This window comes from Mya arenaria, chromosome 2 (assembly GCF_026914265.1).
Source record: "Mya arenaria isolate MELC-2E11 chromosome 2, ASM2691426v1".
In the NCBI taxonomy this organism is placed as follows: domain Eukaryota; kingdom Metazoa; phylum Mollusca; class Bivalvia; order Myida; family Myidae; genus Mya; species Mya arenaria.
In genome coordinates, this window is record NC_069123.1 from 36,290,966 (window position 1) to 36,316,449 (window position 25,484).

Below are 25,484 nucleotides of genomic sequence, written 5' to 3' on the forward strand. Positions count from 1 at the left end.
AATTCAAACAGCGCAACTTCCTTTAATTATGTCCTCTTGATGTTTCTTCATCCGTATATAAACAACAGTTTCCTCGTCTTCCAACAATTTCCAATACTGGTGAAAATGTATCCATCATCCGTGTGATATTTGTTGAAAACAAGAAAAGAATACATGCCATAAAACTGAGAAAAAAGTTATTTTCTCCAGTCTTGTAGCAGAACACAATCCTTGAACATGTGCAAGATATGCCATGAAGTCAATATCACCACTACTTGAAGGCCACCGATGTGTTATGTTCACTTGTATGTCTTTCTGATTTCTTCACAAATTGCTTACTTCTAGCGGACCCTTGGGGGGAGGGGTACGCCCTTTAGGTATGTCCTCTCTTGGGGAGCGGAGTACGCCCCTTAGGTATGCCCTCTCTAACGTCTAATCCTGAACTCTCCCCTGCTTTTAAGATAAACTTTCATAACCAGTATCACTTATTACCTTATTATTATAATAAAATTCATTAAACTTATCTTGAAGCCATGTAATTGCAGATAAACAATGGGGCCTAAAAAAAAAAATTGTTTGGTTAGGGTTACATCCTTTTCAAAAATAGGTAGGGTAGGTAGGCATTTTTTTTTTTTATTTATTTTTTTTTTTAGGCTTTATATAAGAATGTCATTTTCATCATTGGTGAATGGTGTTAATCTTCTATATAAGCAATTAAGGTTTTAAACTACATATTGAAAAGCAAAAAAAAAAAAAAGATTTTTTTTTTTTTTTTTTTTTTTTTTAGTTTTTTCCTTTTTTTTTTTCAAACTGACTATAAAAACGTTAGGGTCGGCGCCTATTCCGTAGGTAGGGTCGGGTAACCCGAACCAAATGTATTTTTTTTTAGGCCTGGTTAAAGTTAATGTTCATTTCTATTTTTTTTATTGATAAGATTAATCCCAGTATGAAGATTCATTTTATATTAGAAAATAAATAAAATATATATGTTTAGGAAAGACAATTAAGAAATACATGTTTTATGATAGACAATATTTTTTATGTAAATAATACATAAGAAAAAATATTCTTATTGTCTATCATGAAATATATATTTCTTATTTTCTATCATGAAAAATATTTCTTACTGTCTATCAAGAATTGTTTTTATTATTGCCTATCATGAAATATTTTTCTAACTTTCTATCATAAATATTATCATATTTTATGATAGACAATAAGATTTTTTTTTAATATTTCTTATTGTCTATCATGAAAAATATTTCTTACTGTCTATCATGAATTATTTTTATTATTGTCTATCATGAAATATTTTTCTGTCTATCATAAATTTTAATACATATATTTAATTTAAAATATTTCTTATTGTCTATCATGAATTTTTTTCTTACTGTCTATCATGAATTATTTTCATTATTATCCATGAAATATTTTTCTTCCTGTCTATCATAAATTTTAATAAATATATTTTATGATAGACAAACGAAAAAAATAATACATAATTACAGTAAAACAAAAATCATGATAGACTGTAAGAAACTTACTACTTGTGTATAAATAAATCTTATTGTCTATCATAAATTTAAAAAAAAAACATATTTTACGATAGATAATAAGAAAAAATCTGGATAAACAGCTAAAGTTTAACATTTTAAGAATAATATTTTACGATAGACAAGAGGAACTGCGTTGATCATGGTAGATAATATGACAAATAAGACCACTTTTTTATGCTTCAACTACAAAATTTTCATAATTTGTTTTCTAGTCATTCTCAAATGCCGTCCAGGCTTTTTTTAATGATGGTTAGCCTGGTCCAGGCTAACCATCATTAAAAAAAAGCCTGGACGGCATTTTAGAATGACTGACCAGGCTAACCATCATTAAAAAAAGCCTGGACGGCATTTTAGAATGACTAATTTGTTTTCAAGATAGACACCAAAAATGTGTTTCTCCTTTGTTGATTTTCGTCTATAAACTCGAAGTTAGAGCAATATTAAAACCATTACCAAGATTTCCAAATCCTTTAGGCGAAGACACAAAACGAGTTGTCGTTTCAATTTCATGTGTTTGAATCGCATCCAGAGCCTCCAATAAACTTTTTTGCATGGTCGCCGCCATGTTGTATCACCTAAAACGACCAATTTACGGTAGTCGAGCTACTTTGCATTACTTTACAGTATATTAATAATTGTGATGCCCAATAAGAGGTCGTATAATAATCTGAGATAGACAATAGCATCGACGTTCAAAGACCAGGAAGTAAAATACTTCAATCAATAAACTGAACAAACATAATAATACCACCTTGGGAATGACCTGTTGAAACTCACTTAAACTCAAAACAAGATATCAGGTGTTAAAAGTAAAACATTCAAAAAGAAAATCAGACAATCTGTATTTTTTGTTTGAATATTTTAGTGAACAGTTTAACATTTGAAGTAGTTCAAATATTAAACTGTTCTGCAAAAACAAATTAGATAAATACTGTTTAACACAATCAATAAATTAAAAGTTCAAATTACTTTTTGACGTAAAACATATAATCATGATAATCAAAGTGTTTACTAATATCTCAATAGAAATGCAATCACATGTCTTCCTGTTTTGCAAATTAAACCTTAAAATGACCCTGGTTTTTGCTGGAGACTTCCGTAGTCAATCTTCCAATCAAACACTATTTAAATTAATCACTGTTTAGCATACATGCCATATACCCCAGAGTTTTTAACCGGGATGCAGGGGATGAAAAATATATACATAAAAATAGGGAATCGGAAACATGCAATAATGAAAAAGATGTTTTGATAAATGCCAAAAGGAAACAAGATTACCAACTTTTACCAGAAGTGTTAATTTATTGGTAATAATGATCGAAGGCAAACAAATATGACTATGTGGGAAATGGAAGATATAAACAATATTTATAATACCCGGTTTTTATACCATTCTCTTCTTGTCTGAAAGTCATCATTGCTGATAGAAAGTTGTTTTTCAATGGAGTTTAAAGTAAGGTAAGTCAATTTAATTGTCTTGAAAACATAACTTTTTCTATACAGACTTTGAAGTAAAAAATGCCCCTATTATTTGCTGATAACTAGTCAATCTTACGGTCACACATCATTGACTTCAATCACTGTATATGTTCTTTGTTTTCATCACACCAGCCAAATTAGCTATACGTCATTCTTAAGATTAAATTAAAACCAATATTGAATACCACCGCAGTCCCAAATTTCTCAAAACATCCTAAACCATTGTTTGTTTACAAGTGAATAAAATATTAAGTGGCTTGAAACTGTAATTTTAGTAAAAGTATACCATTCTTGGACCTATTTTAGCTAAATTTTATCGAGTTTTTGCAAGTATATCTTGTTCCTCACTTAAAATTCTTTTTTTTACCTAGGACCCCCTGGCTAAGCTTACTACTTTTATCGTCATATAATTAGTCTAATGTATACATCCTTTAACGTTTTTGGACTTTTAAGTAAAGAATTATTAAGTAAAGAATTTGGCTTAACAAAATAAGCCAGTGAAGTTTGCTTTGCTTAAAAAGTTTCGAGAAATTTGGGCAAGAGAAATGGAAATACACTGAAAGGCAATGAATAATGTTAGAATGATTCAAGTCTAAATAACTTACATCGGCCTTCAGCAGATGTGAAACAGTTGAAATGTAAAGCTAACTTGGTAAATGAAAACCGTCATAGTCCGCTGCCATTAAACTGTGACAGGTTTATAATTACACAGTTGATTCACAAGTTAATTCAATCCGAGGTCATTCCACGAAACATTTCATGCATTTTACGAGAATCAATTCAACAGAATCGAATGGACAACAAATTTCATGTTAGAGTTCAAGCCCTTTCTTTTTCATGCATTTAGTACCTTTTTTATTCTACTATAGTTAACGGCCTATTTTTTTTAACAGACATTAGTTGTTTGTGGAAGAAGAAATGTTCAATGTGTCTCTCTACATACATGTATTCACTTTTTTGTTGTTGTAATGATTTTCGAAGATGGAAAATTATAACAAGCATGTTGCCAACACAGGTGTATTATTGAACAATCTGATGAAAACTATAACGTGTTGATGCATTAGTTGCGCTAACACCCTCAGGTTTTAAATTCTGTATAAAAACACCCATCTATCCGGCACAGTATGTCACTAACATACTAAACATGTTGTATTGATTTCAAGTCACAGTGTCCATTGCCCCCAGATCTCTTGAAAGTACCAATATCTGGGGTAAATATAGCTAATTTTCACTGACTGTATAAAGATATTAACCATTGACTGTTTAAATGAATCGGGCAATAAAGCTCTCCAATTTGAGCTTGGGTAAGTGATGGTGACAGTGATAAGAAGGATTGAACTTTATTTCAAAAATGAATAATCATACATATGTTGCAATAATATTTAAACCACTGACTTTTAGTACTCTTTATAAAGTGTATTCTCATTGGTTGATAATAACAGCTAATAAAAATAATGCTTAGCACCGACAACTAAGATAATATGTCTGAGATATTTGTTCAACCTACTTTCTTTAAAAAACAGAGACAAACTAAGATAATTAAAGAATGCGATATGAAACATAGTTCTAATACGGTGAACATTTGTGGAATGTTATTTTAAAATCCGTCATGGGGTTCAAGACCTATGGAATGGACACGCATACTAGTCATATTATAGTCATATGACCTTTGACCCTCAGAGTGTGACATATGATTTTTGACCTCAAAGTTCGACATTGACATTGAACTAAAGTTGTTGTTACATGCGTTCTACACGTCGTCCAAATATTGTGAACATTTGTGGCGTGTAATTTGAAAATTATTCATTAGGGTCAAGAGATATGGAGAGTACACACATTGTAGTCATACAACTATTGACCCCCGAGTGTGTTATTGACCTTGAACCAAGCTGGTTATAACATGTGCACTGTCAATCGTCTTAATATGGTGAACATTTGTGGCGAGTTATTCCATAATTCATAATGGTTTCAAGACATTTAGAGGGAATGTGATTTAAGGTGGACAGACCTACTGACAAACTTACGGACATGTCGAGCAAAAACAATAACTCTAGCAATTTAATGGAATTCGCCGAAACGACCGCCGCTGTTCCTTCCGACACAAAGTCATGCTTCTATGTTCATGGGGTGATGTGCCAGGTTTATCCCTACTGTGTCTTACATGAATGGAAGAACCAATTTTATCCAAACTGCATCTGACAAACGGATCTATACCCAGTTTATCCCAACCGTTCAGACTTGTAGTGCTGTACTGGTTTTATCCCAACTGTGCCTTATACAAGGTGTTGTAACTGTGTCTTACATGTAGCGCGGTACCAAGTTTATCCCATACAGATCCAAGCATGAAGTGCTTTACCAAGTTTATTATTTATTATTAAGGCTGACAAGTAGATCTGTTCGAAAATTCTCCCACCTGTGTCTTACATGTAATGATGTGCTGAATTTATCTCAACTGTAACTGACAAGTAGTGCTGTCCAAACTTTATCCCAACTGAACCTGGGATTAAGTGATGTACCAGGTTTATCACAACTTTGCCTGGCATTTGTGTTGTACAAAGTTTTCCCAAGTGCGCCTGACAATTACTGCTATACTAAGTGCATTCCATCTGTGCCTAACATGTAGTGCTTTAATAAGAACATCTCATCTGTGCATGACAAGTAGTGCTTTACTAAGTATATCCCATATGCGCCTGCCATTTAGTTCTGTACCAAGAGTATCCACAGTGTATGACAAAGAGCTGTACTAAGTTCATTCAAACAGTGCTTAACATGTATTGCTGTGCCAAATTATCCAAACTTAACCTGCCAAGCATTGCTGAACCGAATAATGATAACATAACAGAAATGTATTCCAACAATGTGCGCTACTTTGTACTGTTTTTCCTGTCAGTGCCTACCAATTGTGTTGAACAAAGTTTATAAAATATGAACCTGACAAGCAGTGTTGAACCAAATAACGGAAACGTATTCCAACAGTTCCTGCCATTAAGTGATGTATCAAGTTTATCCCCACAGTGCCTGACATGTAGTGTGGTAACAAGTTTATCCCCACAGTGCCTGACATGTAGTGTGGTAACAAGTTTATCCCCACAGTGCCTGACATGTAGTGTGTTACCAAGTTTATCCCCACAGTGCCTGACATGTAGTGTGGTACCAAGTTTATCCCCACAGTGCCTGACATGTAGTGTGGTACCAAGTTTATCCCCACAGTGCCTGACATGTAGTGTGGTACCAAGTTTATCCCCACAGTGCCTGACATGTAGTGTGGTACCAAGTTTATCCCCACAGTGCCTGACATGTAGTGTGGTACCAAGTTTATCCCCACAGTGCCTGACATGTAGTGTGGTACTAAGTTTATCCCCACAGTGCCTGACATGTAGTGTGGTACCAAGTTTATCCCCACAGTGCCTGACATGTAGTGTGGTACTAAGTTAATCCCCACAGTGCCTGACATGTAGTGTGGTACCAAGTTAATCCCCACAGTGCCTGACATGTAGTGTGGTACCAAGTTTATCCCCACAGTGCCTGACATGTAGTGTGGTAACAAGTTTATCCCCACAGTGCCTGACATGTAGTGTGGTACCAAGTTTATCCCCACAGTGCCTGACATGTAGTGTGGTACCAAGTTTATCCCCACAGTGCCTGACATGTAGTGTGGTACTAAGTTTATCCCCACAGTGCCTGACATGTAGTGTGGTACCAAGTTTACCCCAACAGTGCCTGACATGTAGTGTGGTAACAAGTTTATCCAAACAGTGCCTGACATGTAGTGTGGTACCAAGTTTATCCCCACAGTGCCTGACATGTAGTGTGGTACCAAGTTTACCCCAACAGTGCCTGACATGTAGTGTGGTACCAAGTTTATCCAAACAGTGCCTGACATGTAGTGTGGTACCAAGTTTATCCAAACAGTGCCTGACATGAAGTGTGGTACTAAGTTTATCCCCACAGTGCCTGACATGTAGTGTGGTACCAAGTTTATCCCCACAGTGCCTGACATGTAGTGTGGTACCAAGTTTATCCCCACAGTGCCTGACATGTAGTGTGGTACCAAGTTTATTCCCACAGTGCCTGACATGTAGTGTGGTACCAAGTTTATCCCCACAGTGCCTGACATGTAGTGTGGTACCAAGTTTATCCCCACAGTGCCTGACATGTAGTGTGGTACTAAGTTTATCCCCACAGTGCCTGACATGTAGTGTGGTACTAAGTTAATCCCCACAATGCCTGACATGTAGTGTGGTACCAAGTTTACCCCAACAGTGCCTGACATGTAGTGTGGTACCAAGTTTATCCCCACAGTGCCTGACATGTAGTGTGGTACCAAGTTTATCAACACAGTGCCTGACATGTAGTGTGGTACCAAGTTTATCCCCACAGTGCCTGACATGTAGTGTGGTACCAAGTTTATCCCCACAGTGCCTGACATGTAGTGTGGTACCAAGTTTATCCCCACAGTGCCTGACATGTAGTGTGGTACCAAGTTTATCCCCACAGTGCCTGACATGTAGTGTGGTACCAAGTTTATTCCCACAGTGCCTGACATGTAGTGTGGTAACAAGTTTATCCCCACAGTGCCTGACATGTAGTGTGGTAACAAGTTTATCCCCACAGTGCCTGACATGTAGTGTGGTACTAAGTTTATCCCCACAGTGCCTGACATGTAGTGTAGTACTAAGTTAATCCCCACAATGCCTGACATGTAGTGTGGTACCAAGTTTACCCCAACAGTGCCTGACATGTAGTGTGGTACCAAGTTTATCCCCACAGTGCCTGACATGTAGTGTGGTACCAAGTTTATCCCCACAGTGCCTGACATGTAGTGTGGTACCAAGTTTATCCCCACAGTGCCTGACATGTAGTGTGGTACCAAGTTTATCCCCACAGTGCCTGACATGTAGTGTGGTACCAAGTTTATCCCCACAGTGCCTGACATGTAGTGTGGTACTAAGTTTACCCCCACAGTGCCTGACATGTAGTGTGGTACCAAGTTTATCCCCACAGTACCTGACATGTAGTGTGGCACCAAGTTTATCCCAACAGTGCCTGACATGTAGTGTGGTACTAAGTTTACCCCCACAGTGCCTGACATGTAGTGTGGTACCAAGTTTATCCAAACAGTGCCTGACATAGTGGGGTACCAAGTTTATCCCCACAGTACCTGACATGTAGTGTGGTACCAAGTTTACCCCAACAGTGCCTGACATGTAGTGTGGTACCAAGTTTATCCCAACAGTGCCTGACATGTAGTGTGGTACCAAGTTAATCCCCACAGTGCCTGACATGTAGTGTGGTACCAAGTTTATCCCCACAGTGCCTGACATGTAGTGTGGTACCAAGTTTATCCCCACAGTGCCTGACATGTAGTGTGGTAACAAGTTTATCCCCACAGTGCCTGACATGTAGTGTGGTAACAAGTTTACCCCCACAGTGCCTGACATGTAGTGTGGTACCAAGTTTATCCAAACAGTGCCTGACATGTAGTGTGGTAACAAGTTTATCCCCACAGTGCCTGACATGTAGTGTGGTACCAAGTTTATCCCCACAGTGCCTGACATGTAGTGTGGTACCAAGTTTATCCCCACAGTGCCTGACATGTAGTGTGGTACCAAGTTTATCCAAACAGTGCCTGACATGTAGTGTGGTACCAAGTTTATCCAAACAGTGCCTGACATGTAGTGTGGTACCAAGTTAATCCCCACAATGCCTGACATGTAGTGTAGTACCAAGTTTATCCCCACAGTGCCTGACATGTAGTGTGGTACTAAGTTTATCCCCACAGTGCCTGACATGTAGTGTGGTACCAAGTTTATCCCCACAGTGCCTGACATGTAGTGTGGTACCAAGTTTATCCCCACAGTGCCTGACATGTAGTGTGGTACCAAGTTTATCCCCACAGTGCCTGACATGTAGTGTGGTACCAAGTTTATCCCCACAGTGCCTGACATGTAGTGTGGTAACAAGTTTATCCCCACAGTGCCTGACATGTAGTGTGGTACCAAGTTTATCCCCACAGTGCCTGACATGTAGTGTGGTACCAAGTTTATCCCCACAGTGCCTGACATGTAGTGTGGTAACAAGTTTATCCCCACAGTGCCTGACATGTAGTGTGGTAACAAGTTTATCCCCACAGTGCCTGACATGTAGTGTGGTAACAAGTTTATCCCCACAGTGCCTGACATGTAGTGTGGTAACAACCCCATCCCAACTACAAAGTAGTATTAATTTCAAATCATGTCCAATAAAAATCATTAGCAGGGTAATAAAACAAGAAACAATTATAAATGGTTCATAATTAACATTTTCTTACAATACAGATCTTGATTTTTTTATACAGCGCCAGTAACATAATGAAAACAATTGCAATTTAATAGCCTTTTTACATTAAAACGACAGAGTAATAAGAGTATATGTATTATACATTTATATTGAGATAATTGTTAATTCAGATATTTTTAAAACACAACAGTAAAGTAACATTTTTCCAAATCTTTTGTCATTTGGTGTTAATGGATAGCAACTCAATAGCAAAAAATAATAAATATCTTGTAATTCTGAATGTATCACAGATCAACATTTTGAATATCACCATACATAGAACTGTTTAAATGAACATTAACACATACTTATTATAAGGATAAGTTAGAAAGTAAATATGCATAGTTAATGAATTAAAACAAAACCGTATGTGTTTGTAGAAAAGTATTGAACTAATGACTTCAGAGTCAAAATAGGGGACACACTGGTGAAAGGCAGGCAACCTACCAAGTTTCATGACCCTATTTCAAAGTTTACCTTTAGTATTTTAAGACAAGGTTTGATCTACTGACTGACCATCGGAGAGACAGACATTTCAAAGTTAAATCTTCCTCCTTTTTAAAGTGGACATAATGCAATCACTTGACTGTATTACTCAAACATTTTACTTAAAAAGGGTATTGCACAAAAAATAAGAAAGCTTCACTTATTTCTAGATGTCACATGACCAGAGACGTGCAAGAATACCGTGTATTAAACAACCTTAGCTATTCACGCGAGCACCACAAGGGAATGCCAAATTTTGTCTATTTTTATCAGTTGACCAATTAAGAAAACTCAATAAATACTTGTGCAAAAGCGACTTAATATATGTACACATAAAATGCACATATAATGAAAATGGACAGTTTTTATAACCATGCTCGAGTCGGTTTCCTGTGTTCAAACAAGAACTGGTGTCCATTTTGAGAGGCCATGAGGAAATCCCCTGGTGGTGATGTAACCCGCGACATTTTGAGAGTCATACATCTATACAATATCACCCTCCAATTATGTGCATTACATCTGTGACAGTTTGTGAGTCAAAATCCACATTGAAGCATTTTTTCACAACAACAACTACAACCCCATTATCATGACACTCAGTCTATGGTATTATCTCTTACTTTCTATCCCCATTATCATGACACTCAGTCTATGGTATTATCTTTTACATTCTATCCCCATTATCATGACACTCAGTCTATGGTATTATCTCTTACTTTCTATCCCCATTATCATGACACTCAGTCTATGGTATTATCTCTTACTTTCTATCCCCATTATAATGACACTCAGTCTATGGTATTATCTCTTACGTTCTATCCCCATTATCATGACACTCAGTCTATGGTATTATCTCTTACTTTCTATCCCCATTATCATGACACTCAGTCTATGGTATTATCTCTTACTTTTTATCCCCATTATCATGACACTCAGTCTATGGTATTATCTCTTACTTTCTATCCCCATTATCATGACACTCAGTCTATGGTATTATCTCTTACTTTCTATCATAGAAAATCAGATAAATTAAAAGAAGACAACAGCATCTGTGTGGTTATTTAACTTTCAAAAAGGTTGTTATTAAGATTGTTTCGTATATCAAAAGCCTTAGTGCAACAAAACTCTAAGCATATAAATATAATTATCAAAAATATCAATTATGTACAAAGAAAACATAAAACTATTGCACGATTTTTGACTTTTAAAAATTCATTGCAATGTGAAAAATATTAAACTCAAAGAATCGGAAAATATCCAACATCTAAGACAACATCATTTTCTTTATTCAAACGCCGGCTAAAGGTTTATATAAAGTTTAATGTCATTTAAAAAAAATCAAATTTAGTATGAAGCAGTAATCACTGTTTAGATTAAATTAAGAGTATTGACAATTATCAATAATACAATTTTGTTTTCTAATTCGCCTTAAGGAAATACCACTCAAAAGTTTGAATCAATGACATCTTGGGTGCAAGGCGGAGATGTACATTCCTTAACCTAGTTGAGGAATATTGTCTTGAGTATTTTGTTCCTTCTGTGTGGAATGTTTTCTTCTTTTGAAGGTCTGGTAGCTCATTGCGCAGAGACGTTAATTTCATGGATATCAATTTTGCCCCGTAGTAAATCGACCTTGACCTTGTATCGCGCCAAATCTTTACGTGTAACCATACCTAAAACCTATAACAGAGGAATGTACGAAACCTCAAATAATTTTCCTTAAGATATTGATAAATTCACATCTTGTAACAGACAAATGATAATGTAACTCACCATGTTTTTATCATTGATGACGACTACATGCCGAAGACCGAGAGCCCTGAACAGTCGGAAGATTCCGGGAAGGGACGCACACTGAAAAACAACAACAAAACAATGTAGAGGTCTTCTGGCACACTAATTATTGAGGGTATTGTATTGTTCCATTTCTAATGTATTATTCTTGGCATTTATCCACTATATACACTGAGAAAAAGGAAAATATAACAAATCTGAAATCATCTTACCGAACATGACGTATCAAGTATACATAAAGCAAATTTCGTTACATATTTTGCTTGAAACAAGCTACGGTGAGTTTTTATCAATTTTAGCAAATAAGTTTAATAAATTTCATTTCGAGGGACCACAAATGAAATATTCAATTGATATCATAAATACGAATCTGATGATTTATAATAATTATTTTATGATTGTGACGTCATTTTTCATACAAACCAAGATAACCTAATGATGGCATAACTTTATTGAGTCTATTGCAGGTCTCAGAAATAAGAGCTTGACATTGAAGCAGGCCCTTAAAAATCTTACATCTCGTATGGTATGGCTCGCCGGATTCATGAAGGGAACTAGATCTATGGTAAAGTCTCTCTCATGGGGCGAAATGTGGATTTGCTGAAACACATAGAAATACATTTAGGTGTTACTGTACACTGTACGCCAGTTGCATATTCACCCATAGTGAACAGCTATATATACACAACTTTTTGTTGTAATTCAATACCAGCCCTTTGCAACTGTCTTGGGTGATATTAAACGATCCATCTTTCGGGAAATGCCTTTAAGTAACTGTAACATCACATTGTATACATTTTCATCCATATAAATAACCCAGGGACAATAATTACAGATTAAAGTCTCAGTTCAGACTGCAAATCTTCTTTTCATTGTGACTTTCCTTCTAGTTGGGATTTGATGATAGATCTGCGGGATTCTTTAAAAACTATATAAAACTATACAACTGTTAACATTTATTTTATTTGAAATGAAAAATATGAAGATAAATGTTTTGTTATTTTATAAAAGTGCTTTTCAGAATCTTCATTGCTTCTAACTCCTTTCTTTAGTTAACTGATTTACTATTAAATTTTACTTTAAATGACTAATCCACCGATGATAACAAGGCTTTGATATTTCATGGACTGTTTTCTAAATTCTAAACAGAAAAAAAACAACTAAAAATATAATTATGCAGAAGTATTATTTCACAATTTTTCCTTTGAAACGATACCTGTATTGGTGGAAATCGAGGGTATGCGTCTCTGAAATCAGAGGACTTTAATTGGTCCATTTTTCTTTTTATATCCGTATTTTCTTGGAAAATCTGAAAATAACAATGCTTATTAACTCAAAGCTGCAGCTTTCATTCACAGCTTGGTTGTGAAAATGGTATAATAAATCAGTCAGGATTAAATTTGATCATATTACTTCAACAAAAATGGAGTAAGTGTATATTAGCATTAATTGTGATTCAGTTATTGATTCCTCCTCCTTCCATTTTCTGCGAAATGAGAAAACCAAATGATATAAAACATAAAATTATCATATTTCAAGAATAACACATAAAATGCAATTAGATACTGAAGAAAATATGGTTCTCAAAAGTTACAATTTCCGTTGAGCAGATATATTTTACTTCAAAATCTCATTTCCATGGACGAGCAATTCAATACCAGTTCACTTAATTAAAAATTTCATTGCCACGCTTATAGATTATCAAACTGAAATGCCCTCCTGTTGTTGGGTTTCATGTGGAAAAGGGGCAAAACTCAGTAATCTTAGTCAGAGTTATGGGCCTTGAGTGACATGGATCAAACTGACATGCTCTTCTGATGTTAGTTTTCAGTTAAAAAAGGGCAATACCCAGTAATCATAGTCCAAGTTATGGGCCTTGAGTGATGTTCAATCTGAAACGTTCTTCTATTGTTAGCTTTTAGTTGAAAAAAGGGGCAATACCCAGTAATCAATGTCAGAGTAATGGGCCTTGCTGTACATGTGCATATTGTCTCTGGTAACATGTGTAAACTCTTTTAAATTTCATGATCGGAACAAAGAGAGCATATGATTTCAGTACAGATAAAAATATTGGCTTATTTAACTTGGAAATATATGGCCACGTAGCTCTTGATTAAAAAAAACACAAACCCAAAACATTTATAACGCCAATTTTTTATAAAGGCTATTTTTTATAATAATGCATTACAATTAATATGTTTCTTTCGTACATCTATCAAGTGTAAACTAATAGTTTGCCCCTTGTTGAATATCTTGAAAATTTCTCGAGTTATGGTCAAGTTTTGAGATTTTGAATGCCATTGACAGTGACATCAAGGCTATGGCAAACTTTTTTTCTCAAAAAATCAGACAAACTTTAATTAAAACTTACTTTCAGTTTTAAAAGAACAATTAGCTGAGATCTAAGTATAACACCCTGGTATCTTCCAAATGTCTGCACTTCTTCCTGAAATAAGATGAATGAAATGTGCAAACATGAAGTTAGAAAGTAATTGTGTTGATGATTTTTAAAATATGACTTTACCACAAAAAACATGCAGACTGATGCCATTGTTACAGGTTATTTAGTCTTAAAACTTATTTCATTTTTCCCAAGGCAAAATCTGTTCACTTTTCACAAAAAGAGATGTTTGTTTTAAAAATTGAAAACTGTCTAAGATGTTCCTTTTCACAAAAGATAAGTTGGTCTTGGAAATTGAACTGTCCAAGATGTCTCTTTTCACAAAAGGTAAGTTGGTCTTGGAAAGTGAACTGTACATGATGTCACTTTTTACAAAAATAAAGGTCTTGGAAATTGAACTGTCCAAGATGTCTATTTTCACAAAAGGTAAGTTGGTCTTGAAAAGAGTACTGTACAAGATGTCTTTTTTTCGCAAAAAGTAAGTTGGATTTGGATATTGAACTTCTCAAGATGCCTAATTTTCATGAATACTTAAGCCATATAGCAGTGAGTAACTGCTTTCGCATTATTTGCAACATTTAACAATGCAAAGCAGTGCAAATGATGCAGCACATACAAAATTTGATAAAAAGACTTGACAATAAATGTTTTTTGTGAAAAGAAAAGTTTTACATGAGCAACTTCTTAGGGTATGTTTCACAGATGACTTTGCAAGCTCACACTTGTTCATTCATACTTGACCTTCGTACTGAACGAACGCACAAAAAATGATAATCAAACCATAGTAATGTGCATTTTAATTGCAACAAGAACATCGGAGGCATTCTTCAACGCTCGTCTGTTTAAGTTGTTTTAAGTCCATATGGGGCATACGCTGACAGGTGATACAGTTATGTGTGTTACCAATTTTCAGTAATGGCCAAGGTTTATTATTTTGCACAATGAGGTAAACGAGGACATCATGGCTATCATCTTACCTCAACTTTTTTTCTTACAAAACATGGTTACTACTCAGATGTAAAGTGAATATAGAATCATCTATTCTCAACTACAGTCACATATAATGTTAGAGTACTCATGAACCTCAGATGTATATTCTACATCACTGCTGGGGTCATAATCCTCAACGACCGGGAAGCCATTGTGTGCCTCCTTCTTCAGAATGTCCACAATCCGTCCAACCTTCTCCTTCGTACGGAACACGATCGTGGGATGGCTCATTACCTCCCTTGAGGAAAAAATACACAGTTTAATTATGTCCCTTGGATGCTAGATTATTATTCAATATAGATTTATTAATATAAATTTTGTATTATTAACTAAAGAAAATAATTCACAGAACTATGAAGAAGCAAATTAGTAGAGAAAAACTTCATTAGTAATGATAAGGGAACGGTCATAAAAATCACTTAAGACAGTGGATGATGCCGTTTTGACAGAAATACTGAGAATGCAGCCATGGAGGTCGGTCTATGTAATTTTTTGAAACTCCTAGTGGTGCAAAAATTGAATTTTGTACACACGACTTAAACACTTATGGCATCACATACTGACTTAAAACATTTTAGTAACCATGTGGGCCCAAATCGCGTACATGAAGTCCCCCTTTATTTCATTTTGCCAAACCAAGATTTGGAACAAATTTAGCAAAATTCAATTAGCAAAACACAATAGCTGTTACACAGTCTTATTAAACTCTATATGAACTATTTTGTTAGCAGCTCTAACACATTAATCACCACATTAGCAATATTTAGATAAGTCACTGCACATCTTTAAGGATAAAAGCTGATCAATGTCTTACCCTCAACTGAAAAGAAGACAATAACATTGAAATTGTTTACAAACTGATTTATTTACAATGTACATCAATGAATGCATTGAAATTTAAGCTGAGGTCTAGCATAGTTGGCAGAATCAGTCAGAGATGGGGAAATTGTTTTTTTAATGTAATTATTATCATTTATTTTTACAAGTTGTTCAAAGGGTGAAAACAGTTTTGGAGACCATCTTATTATGCATATACCCATACATTAAACAGTTATTTCACCATCTCTCACTGTGTGCCCAAGATGTTTATCATACACCGAGCAACTAACGTGTAAGTACTAACTTAATGAAGTAATGTTACAGAACACAACAGACTGATTCTTTTACTATATCAAGATTGTTTTTAGCACTAATTTAAATAAATATAGGTGAACCGAAAACAGAATTTCACCAATTTCTAAAATATTTTAAATTTCTGACTGAAACTCGTTCTCAAATGACTAACTATACATGTATGTTTACCCTGCGGATATATTGGCGGACATTAGTGGTGGCTCCCAGCCCAGTATGGGTACACCCTGAAGGTGGATGTGGGAGTCGTAGATGCCCTGAAAGTATAACACATACACACAGTATAACTCTCTGAAGATCAGCAGACACAGTTACCACCACTGCCATGTTTTTCGTTCTCAATAGTTGAGAAAATCAAAATTGCTCTTACTGATGGTGCTATTACAAAGTCGGAAATGGTTTTAGAACTTTGTAAACAGTGCATTAACGCTGGTAGCAATATGGTGCACATATATAAGAAACAACAACAACGTAGCGTGTTGTATAAATAAAGTCTTCATATTCGTGAAGTATGACATACTACACGAAAACTGTCGGTCTGACAGACATGACTACAAATCTTGAACTGGTCTGACAAATGCTGAACAGAAATAAGTCCGACACTATCAGGATTTTAGACATATCATGTGTTTCCATTGGTCCCTTTTGATAGTGGCCATAGAATAACAATTGCTATGCTTGAAGCATGCTGCTAGTTGTTCACTCAACAAACATGTCCTAGTTACAATTTTATAAAGGAGATGAATTAAACAATGATTTTACTTTTATTACATCTTATTCAATATGCCAGATTCTCTTTTGGTCTGACATACTTTTTTGTCTTGTCAGACCAAATGTCTGACACTTTTTTGACTTTCATGAAATCTGCTAATGTGTTTACAGTGTTCCTAAAAAAATCAAATAAACAATTCAGATATTATCAAAAAATAGGCAACACCAGTAACACTTCCCAGTACCTCATTGAAGCAATCTCCGACCCACTTTGCGATCATAAGCACGATCATGACAGGAAGACCGAACGTGATGTTTCCCGTCGCCTCAATAATTATCACAGTCAGACTTATCGTCATCCGGACTATACCTCCTGAAATGGGTTTGATTTAATCAGCATTATTATATCAAAAATTAAGTTGCCATCCTCAAATAATATCATTTTTTAAAACATAACTAGTGTAATAGCTTTTGACATGTTGTCATAAATTGCTTTTAAAGCAAGAAACATTTGATCAATTTTAGAAAAAAGTTAAATTCTTCTGTGTTAATTGACACTCAAGTAATATCCTAAATTTTACTGTATTGAAAATCAATCACACGCTATTGTGTCATTGTTTTACATCTACATAACTCACATAAAAGACAAGGAAAATAGTAAGACTTTCCATTCATACCTAGCTGTGCAGCAGCTCCTATCAACGCGTAATTCCCAGAGTCAAGCCAAACCTGTGGACACACAGGGTAGAAACATTTTCAAACATGATATCAACATCTACCTACTAACAGACAGTAGGAACATGTTAAAACACAATAGTAACATTTATGAACACAAAGACAGTAGAAACATGTTCAAACACAATTGTAGCATTTATGTAACCACATACAGTAGAAACATGTTTAAACACAATAGTATCATTTATGTAGTCACAGACAGTTCAAACAAGTTCAAAGCAATAGTAGTATTATATAGAAACACAAGGTTGGAACATCTTTCAACAAAAAGGTAGATTATGTGGAAAAAAGGAGAGATATCATAAAAGAATAATCATTAATTATCCTGCGTGTCTTACTCATTAATTAATAATCATGGCTTAAGTACACATCTTACGATCTCACACAGTAGCTCATTACCTGAAACTCTGTACCGATGAAATGAGATTTTAAATGTTTCATCAAATCGACAAAAACAAAAATAAAATGCTTGTTGACCTGCTTGCAATAAAAAATCACATACCGCGTGTGGGAAGAGTATCTGAAGACACTGGCCGAACAATCGACCCCAGGCAGCCCCAATAAGGAGACTCGGGATAAACAGCCCACTGGGGATGGCCAATCCATACGTCCAACATGCCAGCATGAAAAACAGAACACAGTACATCGCCAACGTTGCTGGACTGTATGTACCTGAAACAGATATAATATATGAATTCTGATCTAATTTTTCAGTCTGATAGAAACGTTAAAGTTTAACAATTGCAAAATTTAAGCCTATTTTCCCTCAAGTGAATCATATCATAATTATTTGATAATTGCTCATTATACAATGTTCAATGACTTAAGGATACAACAAGAAATGTTGAATAAACCTAAAAATAATGATCCTGGTTTTTGATCCTCATAAAATGGTGTATGCCGTCTAATACAAATTTATTTAAACAAGAGCCGTCGTAAGACAGCGCTCGTCTACGCCGCTTTGACTTAGAATACAATAACGATGTAATAATACCAAGTTTGGTCTCTTTATGTCAAACTTAACTAAAATTATTCGATACATAAGGTGAATTTTATGCTGCCCTCCCACCAGCCCGCCCAAACAATGACTCAAGTCATTCAAATAACTTGATTTCCCATTATGAAAATGTGGTTAAGAATATTTACAAATATGCCTTTCAAAAGAAATTAAAAAAAAAAAATCAAGGGCCATAATTTGTATTTAGGCTTAAAACGTAGTGATGTTGAAAATGTGGTTAAGAATATATACAAATATGCCGTTCAAAAGAAATAAAAAAAAAATCCAAAAAAAATAAATTAAGGGCCATAATTTGTATTTAGGCTTAAAACGGAGTTATGTTTCTTGTTGTAAGATGGTAAAAAATAATTTTGAATTTTATTAAGTTCATTTAATGAACGGTATAGAAGTTTTTTTTATTAAAATCCCAACTTGCCCTTAACTTTTACTTGCCTAAAACTTTAACCTAAGTCAATCAGGGGCCATAACTTGTATTACGGATATGGAATTATGTAACCTCATTGGGTGATGGTCCTGATCAAGTGTGTGAAGTATTAAGTCAATTGAATGAAGGGTATAGAAGTTATTAAACAATATCCCAACCTGCCCTAAAACTTTAACCTAAGTTCCATAGTCAATCAAGGGCCATAATTTGTATAAAAGATAATATGGAGTTATCTATGGTAACCTCATTATGTGATGGCTCTGAACATCTGTATGAAGTATTAAGTCAATTGAATGAACGGTATTGGAGTTTTAAGTGAAAATCCCAACTTGCCCTAAAACTTTAACCTGCCCTTAAACTTTCACCAAGCCAATCAGGGGCCATAACTTGCATTAAGGATAATATGGAGTTATGCAACCTAGTTGTGTGATGGTCCTGAACAACTGTGTGAAGTATTAAGTCAATTGAACAAAGGATATAAAAGTTATTAATAAATATTCCAACTTGCCCTAAAACTTTAACCTAAGTTCCATAGTCAATCAGGGGCCATAATCTGTGTAAAGAATAATATGGAGTTATCTAACCTCATCATGTTATGGCCCAGAACAACTGCCTGAAGTATTAAGTCAATTGAATGTAGGGTATTGGACTTTTAAGTGAAAATCCCAACTTGCCCTAAAACTTTAACCGGATGCTGACGCCGACGCTGGGGCGAGTAGTATAGCCCACCTATTCTTCGAATAGTCGAGCTAAAAATCTGGAATTATCTGTTTTCATTACTGTTGCATTTTGTCCATGTTCTTGCATGTTTTTGTGCTCATACATGATAGGTTTTATATAGCGAGAACAAACTCTTGAACAATTTGGTGACCACAAACCAAACACACATACGCCTTGGCTGGGAATAGCACCCATTTCAACTTTGCATGAAGCATGGTGACAAGAAAGACACAATGGAAGAGTAAACTAATAACAGTTAATGAAACATTTAACAGAAGTGATTTGCATAAAATCTTTTTTCCTGATACTCAGATAAGAAAACCCACCATACCTTCAACATCATGGAAGAAATGGATGGCTCCTGCCTCAGGTGTCTGGAGAAACAGGCCAGCCGTGGAGCTGTAATGGCCGTCTGGGCAGAAAAACTGCAACACATATATAATGTGTAAAGGATATAAAGGGAGCAAAATCAAACATTTTTCTAGCTTTTATTTCTTTTTCATAATAGAGCGTAAAATTCATTTAAATTTGATGCATGCTTTACATTTCTGGTGCTTTTGAAGATGGATTCAAATTTGCAGTTTGAATGTCCAAAGGCTAAAGAGGACATATTTTATATAGTGTGTGTTTGGACTCTGAGTGTACCTTAACCAGCCCAATTGTGTTCATTTCCCCGAAAATGACAACAATCTTTCTCATCCATTATGTAACCAGAATTATCTGACAATCACTTGTCAATTGTTTTATGTGGCCTGCTGATAATACAAACAATAACGGGATCTCAACTCTGAATTAATATTGATACGTAATGATTCGCCATATGAACATATCTGACATTGCGTTCATCAGAAAATATTCTGAAAGGCTGTTCATTTAAGGAATGGAGGATGAGCAGTAAATATATGGCTTTGAATGGGGTAACAGTTAATGACAAATGATCGCTATGTTTATGTTATTAACGAACCTGTACAGGGTAGGATTTAGGCTCGGTTGTCATTGGCTGGCAGTCGTTGTAGACCAGGATGATGAGAAACGAGATGTTTTCAGACATGACAGCAACGAGAACAGCTTCCGCGACCCGCGCCAGACGGCTATGAATGTACTTGTTACGGAATATCGTCAGTTTGAAGTTCATGTGGTTATACAATGCGCGAAAAACTCCACCTGGTTGTAATGAATATTGTTCATAAGTCTGTTGATTGTCTTAAAGCTGCACTCTAACAGATTGAACGATTTGACAACTTTTTAATTTTTTGTTTTGGAACGAGCCAATTTTTGCGAAAATCCATGGAAACCAGTTATATAAGACTGCTGACAAAAAATAAGATCGCAGATTTTTATATTTAAGTTCAAAAATTAATGTTTTATGCATTTTTCTTAAACCGTAAGTAACGGTTTAAGCCATAAAACATTAATTTTCGAATTGAAATATCAAAATCTGCGATCTGATTTTTTGTCAGCAATCTTATATTATTGGTTTGCGGATATTTACGCAAAAATTTGCTCTTTCCAAGACAAAAAAATAACAAAGTTGTAAAAATGGCAAATCTGTGAGAGTGCAGCTTTAACTAATTATCTTACTAGGGCCCATTTCATTCAAGGATTAGTTTTTTTGACTTTGATACTAACTGAAGTTCAATTTAAAACAAATATTTATCACAATAACAAATTACCCTAAAGCAATATTATATAATGACTAATACCTCTAATGAAACATGCCTCTTACGACGAAAATATACGAGATATTAAGATAAATTATTAGATATTAATCTGGGGTTTTGCACAGACTTTTTATGCACATTTAATACATGAATACCCCTGAAACTGAGCTAAATGCAAGGTATATGAATAAACTGATGCCAGTATTTTACTTATAAGTTCCAACATACAAATAACTGGTGAAAATATATGAAATGTTTACCTATGACCCCCATGAACACAAACATGATGATTTCTATGGGACTGTAACTCAGACTCTGAAAAGAAAAAGAAAAACATGAGAAAACATGTTTAGTAGTTATGCTATTTCAAATTGATTCTGTGTTTAGCGTAATCAGGCAGAAAGGTTTTCAGCCATCAAAATGACAGGAAAGGAAATGGTACCAAAATCATACTGAAGCACAGTAAACAATTCTATGAGTCAAAAACTTTATACAGACTGATGGTTTATTTTTTTTCTTTGACAACCTATTTGGCTAGGTACAATCATAATAAAGTTTCCTATATCGTGATATTCATTGGGAAAGTCTGTTCTCATGGATATTTGTATATTAAAGCATTTCTTGCAATGATCATAATATTTGTTTTTCTATGGCACTTTTGGTTGACATTTTTCTTGTAGAAAAAGCAGGTTTTAAATGAGAACATGAAGCTAAAAACAGAGTAAATTTGATATGGCCTTACAAACCAATACCTGTAATAATAAAAGATGACTTGTCAAACTATCAGTTTTTCTGGACAGATATGGTGACATTGCATTTATCTATTAGTTGAGTTAATATAAGTTGCAAAGATGGAGGATATAAACATGAATTGAATCTCACAGTTTTCGTGGTCAAACGCAGTGTTGGTGTCCAATTTAAAGAGGCTTAGAGATCATGCCCTGATGGAGAAAATAAACCTATACCGCAAGACCATTCTTACCCATTACTTACATCTTAGAAACACAAGTCTTGATACACTACAGCATATTTCTCTATTGTAGTTATTCATACTGAATATGTTAAATTGAATATCTGAAGTTTGTATTGTAATCTTGAATCGTTTATGAATTTTGGCCACAGTTAAACGTTTTGCATGGTTACGACAATAAAGCAATGCCACTACTATAAAATTGTTTTCTTGTTATCATAGCCAACAATATCAAACCTGTCAGCAGAGAATATTGACAGGGGAGAGCACTGTAGTTTGAAGTTCTTTAATTTTTACTTGGAATTAAATATTTAATAAATAACCTATTCACTTCCACCCCTGGAATTACTACTAAGAATAACAAAGTAAATCGTCACCCTCGTTCAATAAATCAATAACTGCATATAAAAATAAAAGCAGATATGGAGGATAATAATTGTTTGTTTCAGTGTAAGATCGTAATATATAACCTAGTGAGCACCAAAATTCATATATCACAAATGAAATATGTTCTTTTGGTGTTCACGACGTTGTTTCGTAAATGAGGTCATTAGAACTGCGAAACAGCCCTGTGTACGCAGACATTTGATTTATAACTGAGAACGTGTTAAAATTTCAAAAAAGAGTTTGAAACAGTGAAATATCAGTTTTATTTCAATGATAAATCTCTATAAACCACCAGAACTCATATAACTAATTGAGTCATTGCGATAAGGTGGTGATATGTATGTTGTATAAAAAAGGCATCAGCAGATACCACACCTGACAATATTTTCCTGTAACTTGTTTACATTCTTTTTTACTCAGAATTACGTGCAGCATACTATTTCAGTAACTATTTAATATTGTATTAAAGCTCCACTCTCAGAGAATGTCTGTTTTGACAACTTTTTTCATTCCTTTTGTCAAGGAGCATGCTAACTTTTGTGTAATGGTCTGGAAAGAAGTAATATAGGATTGCTGACACGGGATCAGATCACAGTTTTGATATTTATGTGCAAAAATTAATGTTTTATAACAAAAGAGTTACTATCTAATTGAATTTTTGGCAGTTTTCCAAATAATTGAGAGTGTACGAGAATGTATTTTTATTGTGAGCTTTCTTATGTGACTGAATTGAAGGCATTGAAGTCAAAATCTGATTTTTAGACTAAATTTTAATTGAGTCAAAACTTAGAGAGTGCATCTTTAAGGAAAGAAGTAATTTTAAAGCAAATTTAAGTTGCTTGGGCTCGTTTAAAAAAAGATCTTGGTCAATTTTGGGTATAAATTAAAATTATGTTAGTGTCATTTTTTATTATTGCTACATAATTGAGTGAATTGAGTTTAACGAGTATTAAAAGTAAATACAAAATTGAATAAATAACAAAAATCAACTTGTTGCCATTTCTGACGTTTATTCAGATTGATGGTAACTGTACATGAAGTAACATAATTATAAGGTGTCTTTGATAAAGCAGGCCCACATCCAATTGCCAGATTGACTTGACATAAAATCTTAAATACATGTATATGAATATCATAGTCACGTTCAAGAATGGTATTCAATACGCAGTCTCAAAAAAAGTTTAATATTATTTGTTATATGGGATTTGTGTAGGAAATGATGGAGTATTTGGTAGGCACAATGGGTGGTGGGGTCTTATACAAGTATTATGAAGCAATTTTGTGTCAAATTGTCTTCGTAATATTTGTTATCTTTTATTTAATAGTTCTTAATGTTTTTGTCCCATAAGTCTGATGTACATATTGTCTCTTTTGCTGTTCAGATGAAAATATTTTGTTCATATGAAATATATGATATTTGGTATGAAAATTAATGTTATCTTATGAGGAATTCATTTATATTCTTTATAACATAGAACCTTTAAATTATATGCAATAGTTCATACATTTTCTTTATTTCCTTTTACATCTGAAGGGTTTCATAATGGTTTTTAATTCTTCAACAAACTGTTATTTCTTGTGTCTACATGTTTCCTTTAATTTTAGCACCTTCATTATTTTATGTTCTAACTAATCTTTATGCAACAGGCTTAGCTAGTTTTGATAGCTAAGCCTGAGTGAGACATTTCAGACATTCTTGTTACTTCTTAACCTTTTAAAACAACAATATGTTTCATATAAAAGCCTAAGGATCACTTTTTATGAAGAACTTCGAATTGTATGGTGTTCCATTACATTACTTTATACTTTGTGTGTTACCAAAGTCAGGACATTGTGTTACAAATATTATTTTCGACTTTGTGTGTGTTACCAAAGTTATAATAAAGGACATTGTGTTACAAATATATATTTCAAGGAACAGTTTAATAAGTGTGTTTAATAATTTGTGTTACAAATTTAAAATACTTAAACACTTGTGTTACAAGAATCATTGATGACACTGTATAAATCACTTTTACTGTTGTTCAATAGAACTGTATACATGTGATCATATTCTGGACGTTATTAAACTTTAAAACATTCATTGTGAGTTGCGTCAGGATTTGAACCCACACATTCACGTCATTATACATGTATGTGGCGCTGATGGAATAATCTGACCCGAGGGCATGTACGGAAGCCTGTAACAAGGCTGGCCAAGTTACTGGCAACGCAGCCTGCCTCCGTGGGATGGATTTTTTCATCTGTCCCGCAAACAAGTGATTGATCCTTTTTGTTGCATACCGAAATTTAAATTTAAGTGACATTTTGACGGTGTTAGCGTTGGTTTCCATATATTCCACCAAATTGCGTATGCGAAGTTGTTTATTGACGCACAGCAAATATAATTGAATGTAAAATATTCCCTGATACATGAGGCTTCATTTCATTTTGTATTTCTTGATGGTCATTGTTCTGAATTTGTTTTTTTTTAAATCGTTCTATTTTTAAATTAGTATAATTATTCGTTAAAATTTAATTCTGAAATGGCGCGAAGATGCACACGCTTTGTCTCCCGGGGTTGGTGTGACGGAAATTTCCAGTGACCTGTGTGTTTAGACCAAACAAGACCCATTAATAAATTTGACCTGCAATTAAGTCTGATCAGAAGAAATATACCTCAACTCTGATTTTCCTTTTTGGATTTTATTGTTTCACTATTGGGTAAAAAAAAATCAATTTAAA

General features: G+C 34.5%; 1 protein-coding gene across 1 annotated transcript; it reads right to left on the bottom strand.

Moving 5' to 3' along the window:
- Positions 1 to 11,290: 11,290 nt before the first annotated feature.
- Positions 11,291 to 15,265, bottom strand: LOC128243347 (H(+)/Cl(-) exchange transporter 7-like). Its single transcript, XM_052961062.1, has 6 exons — positions 15,097 to 15,265; positions 13,984 to 14,058; positions 12,829 to 12,921; positions 12,129 to 12,212; positions 11,592 to 11,672; positions 11,291 to 11,498 (listed from the first exon to the last, which is right to left on the bottom strand). The coding sequence occupies exons 1-6, from the start codon at positions 15,232 to 15,234 to the stop codon at positions 11,394 to 11,396; spliced, it is 576 nt and encodes a 191-aa protein (XP_052817022.1). The 5' UTR covers positions 15,235 to 15,265; the 3' UTR covers positions 11,291 to 11,393.
- Positions 15,266 to 25,484: the final 10,219 nt, after the last annotated feature.

Excerpts from the sequence above, each read along its gene's own strand:
- LOC128243347 (XM_052961062.1), bottom strand. The coding sequence starts at position 15,234 with ATGAGCCATCCCACGATCGTGTTCCGTACGAAGGAGAAGGTTGGACGG. Across the intron at positions 14,059-15,096 it reads ATGTAGAATATACATCTGAG|GAAGAAGTGCAGACATTTGG; the intron begins GTTCATGAGTAC and ends ATCTTATTTCAG. Across the intron at positions 11,499-11,591 it reads TCATCAATGATAAAAACATG|GTTTTAGGTATGGTTACACG; the intron begins GTGAGTTACATT and ends CCTCTGTTATAG.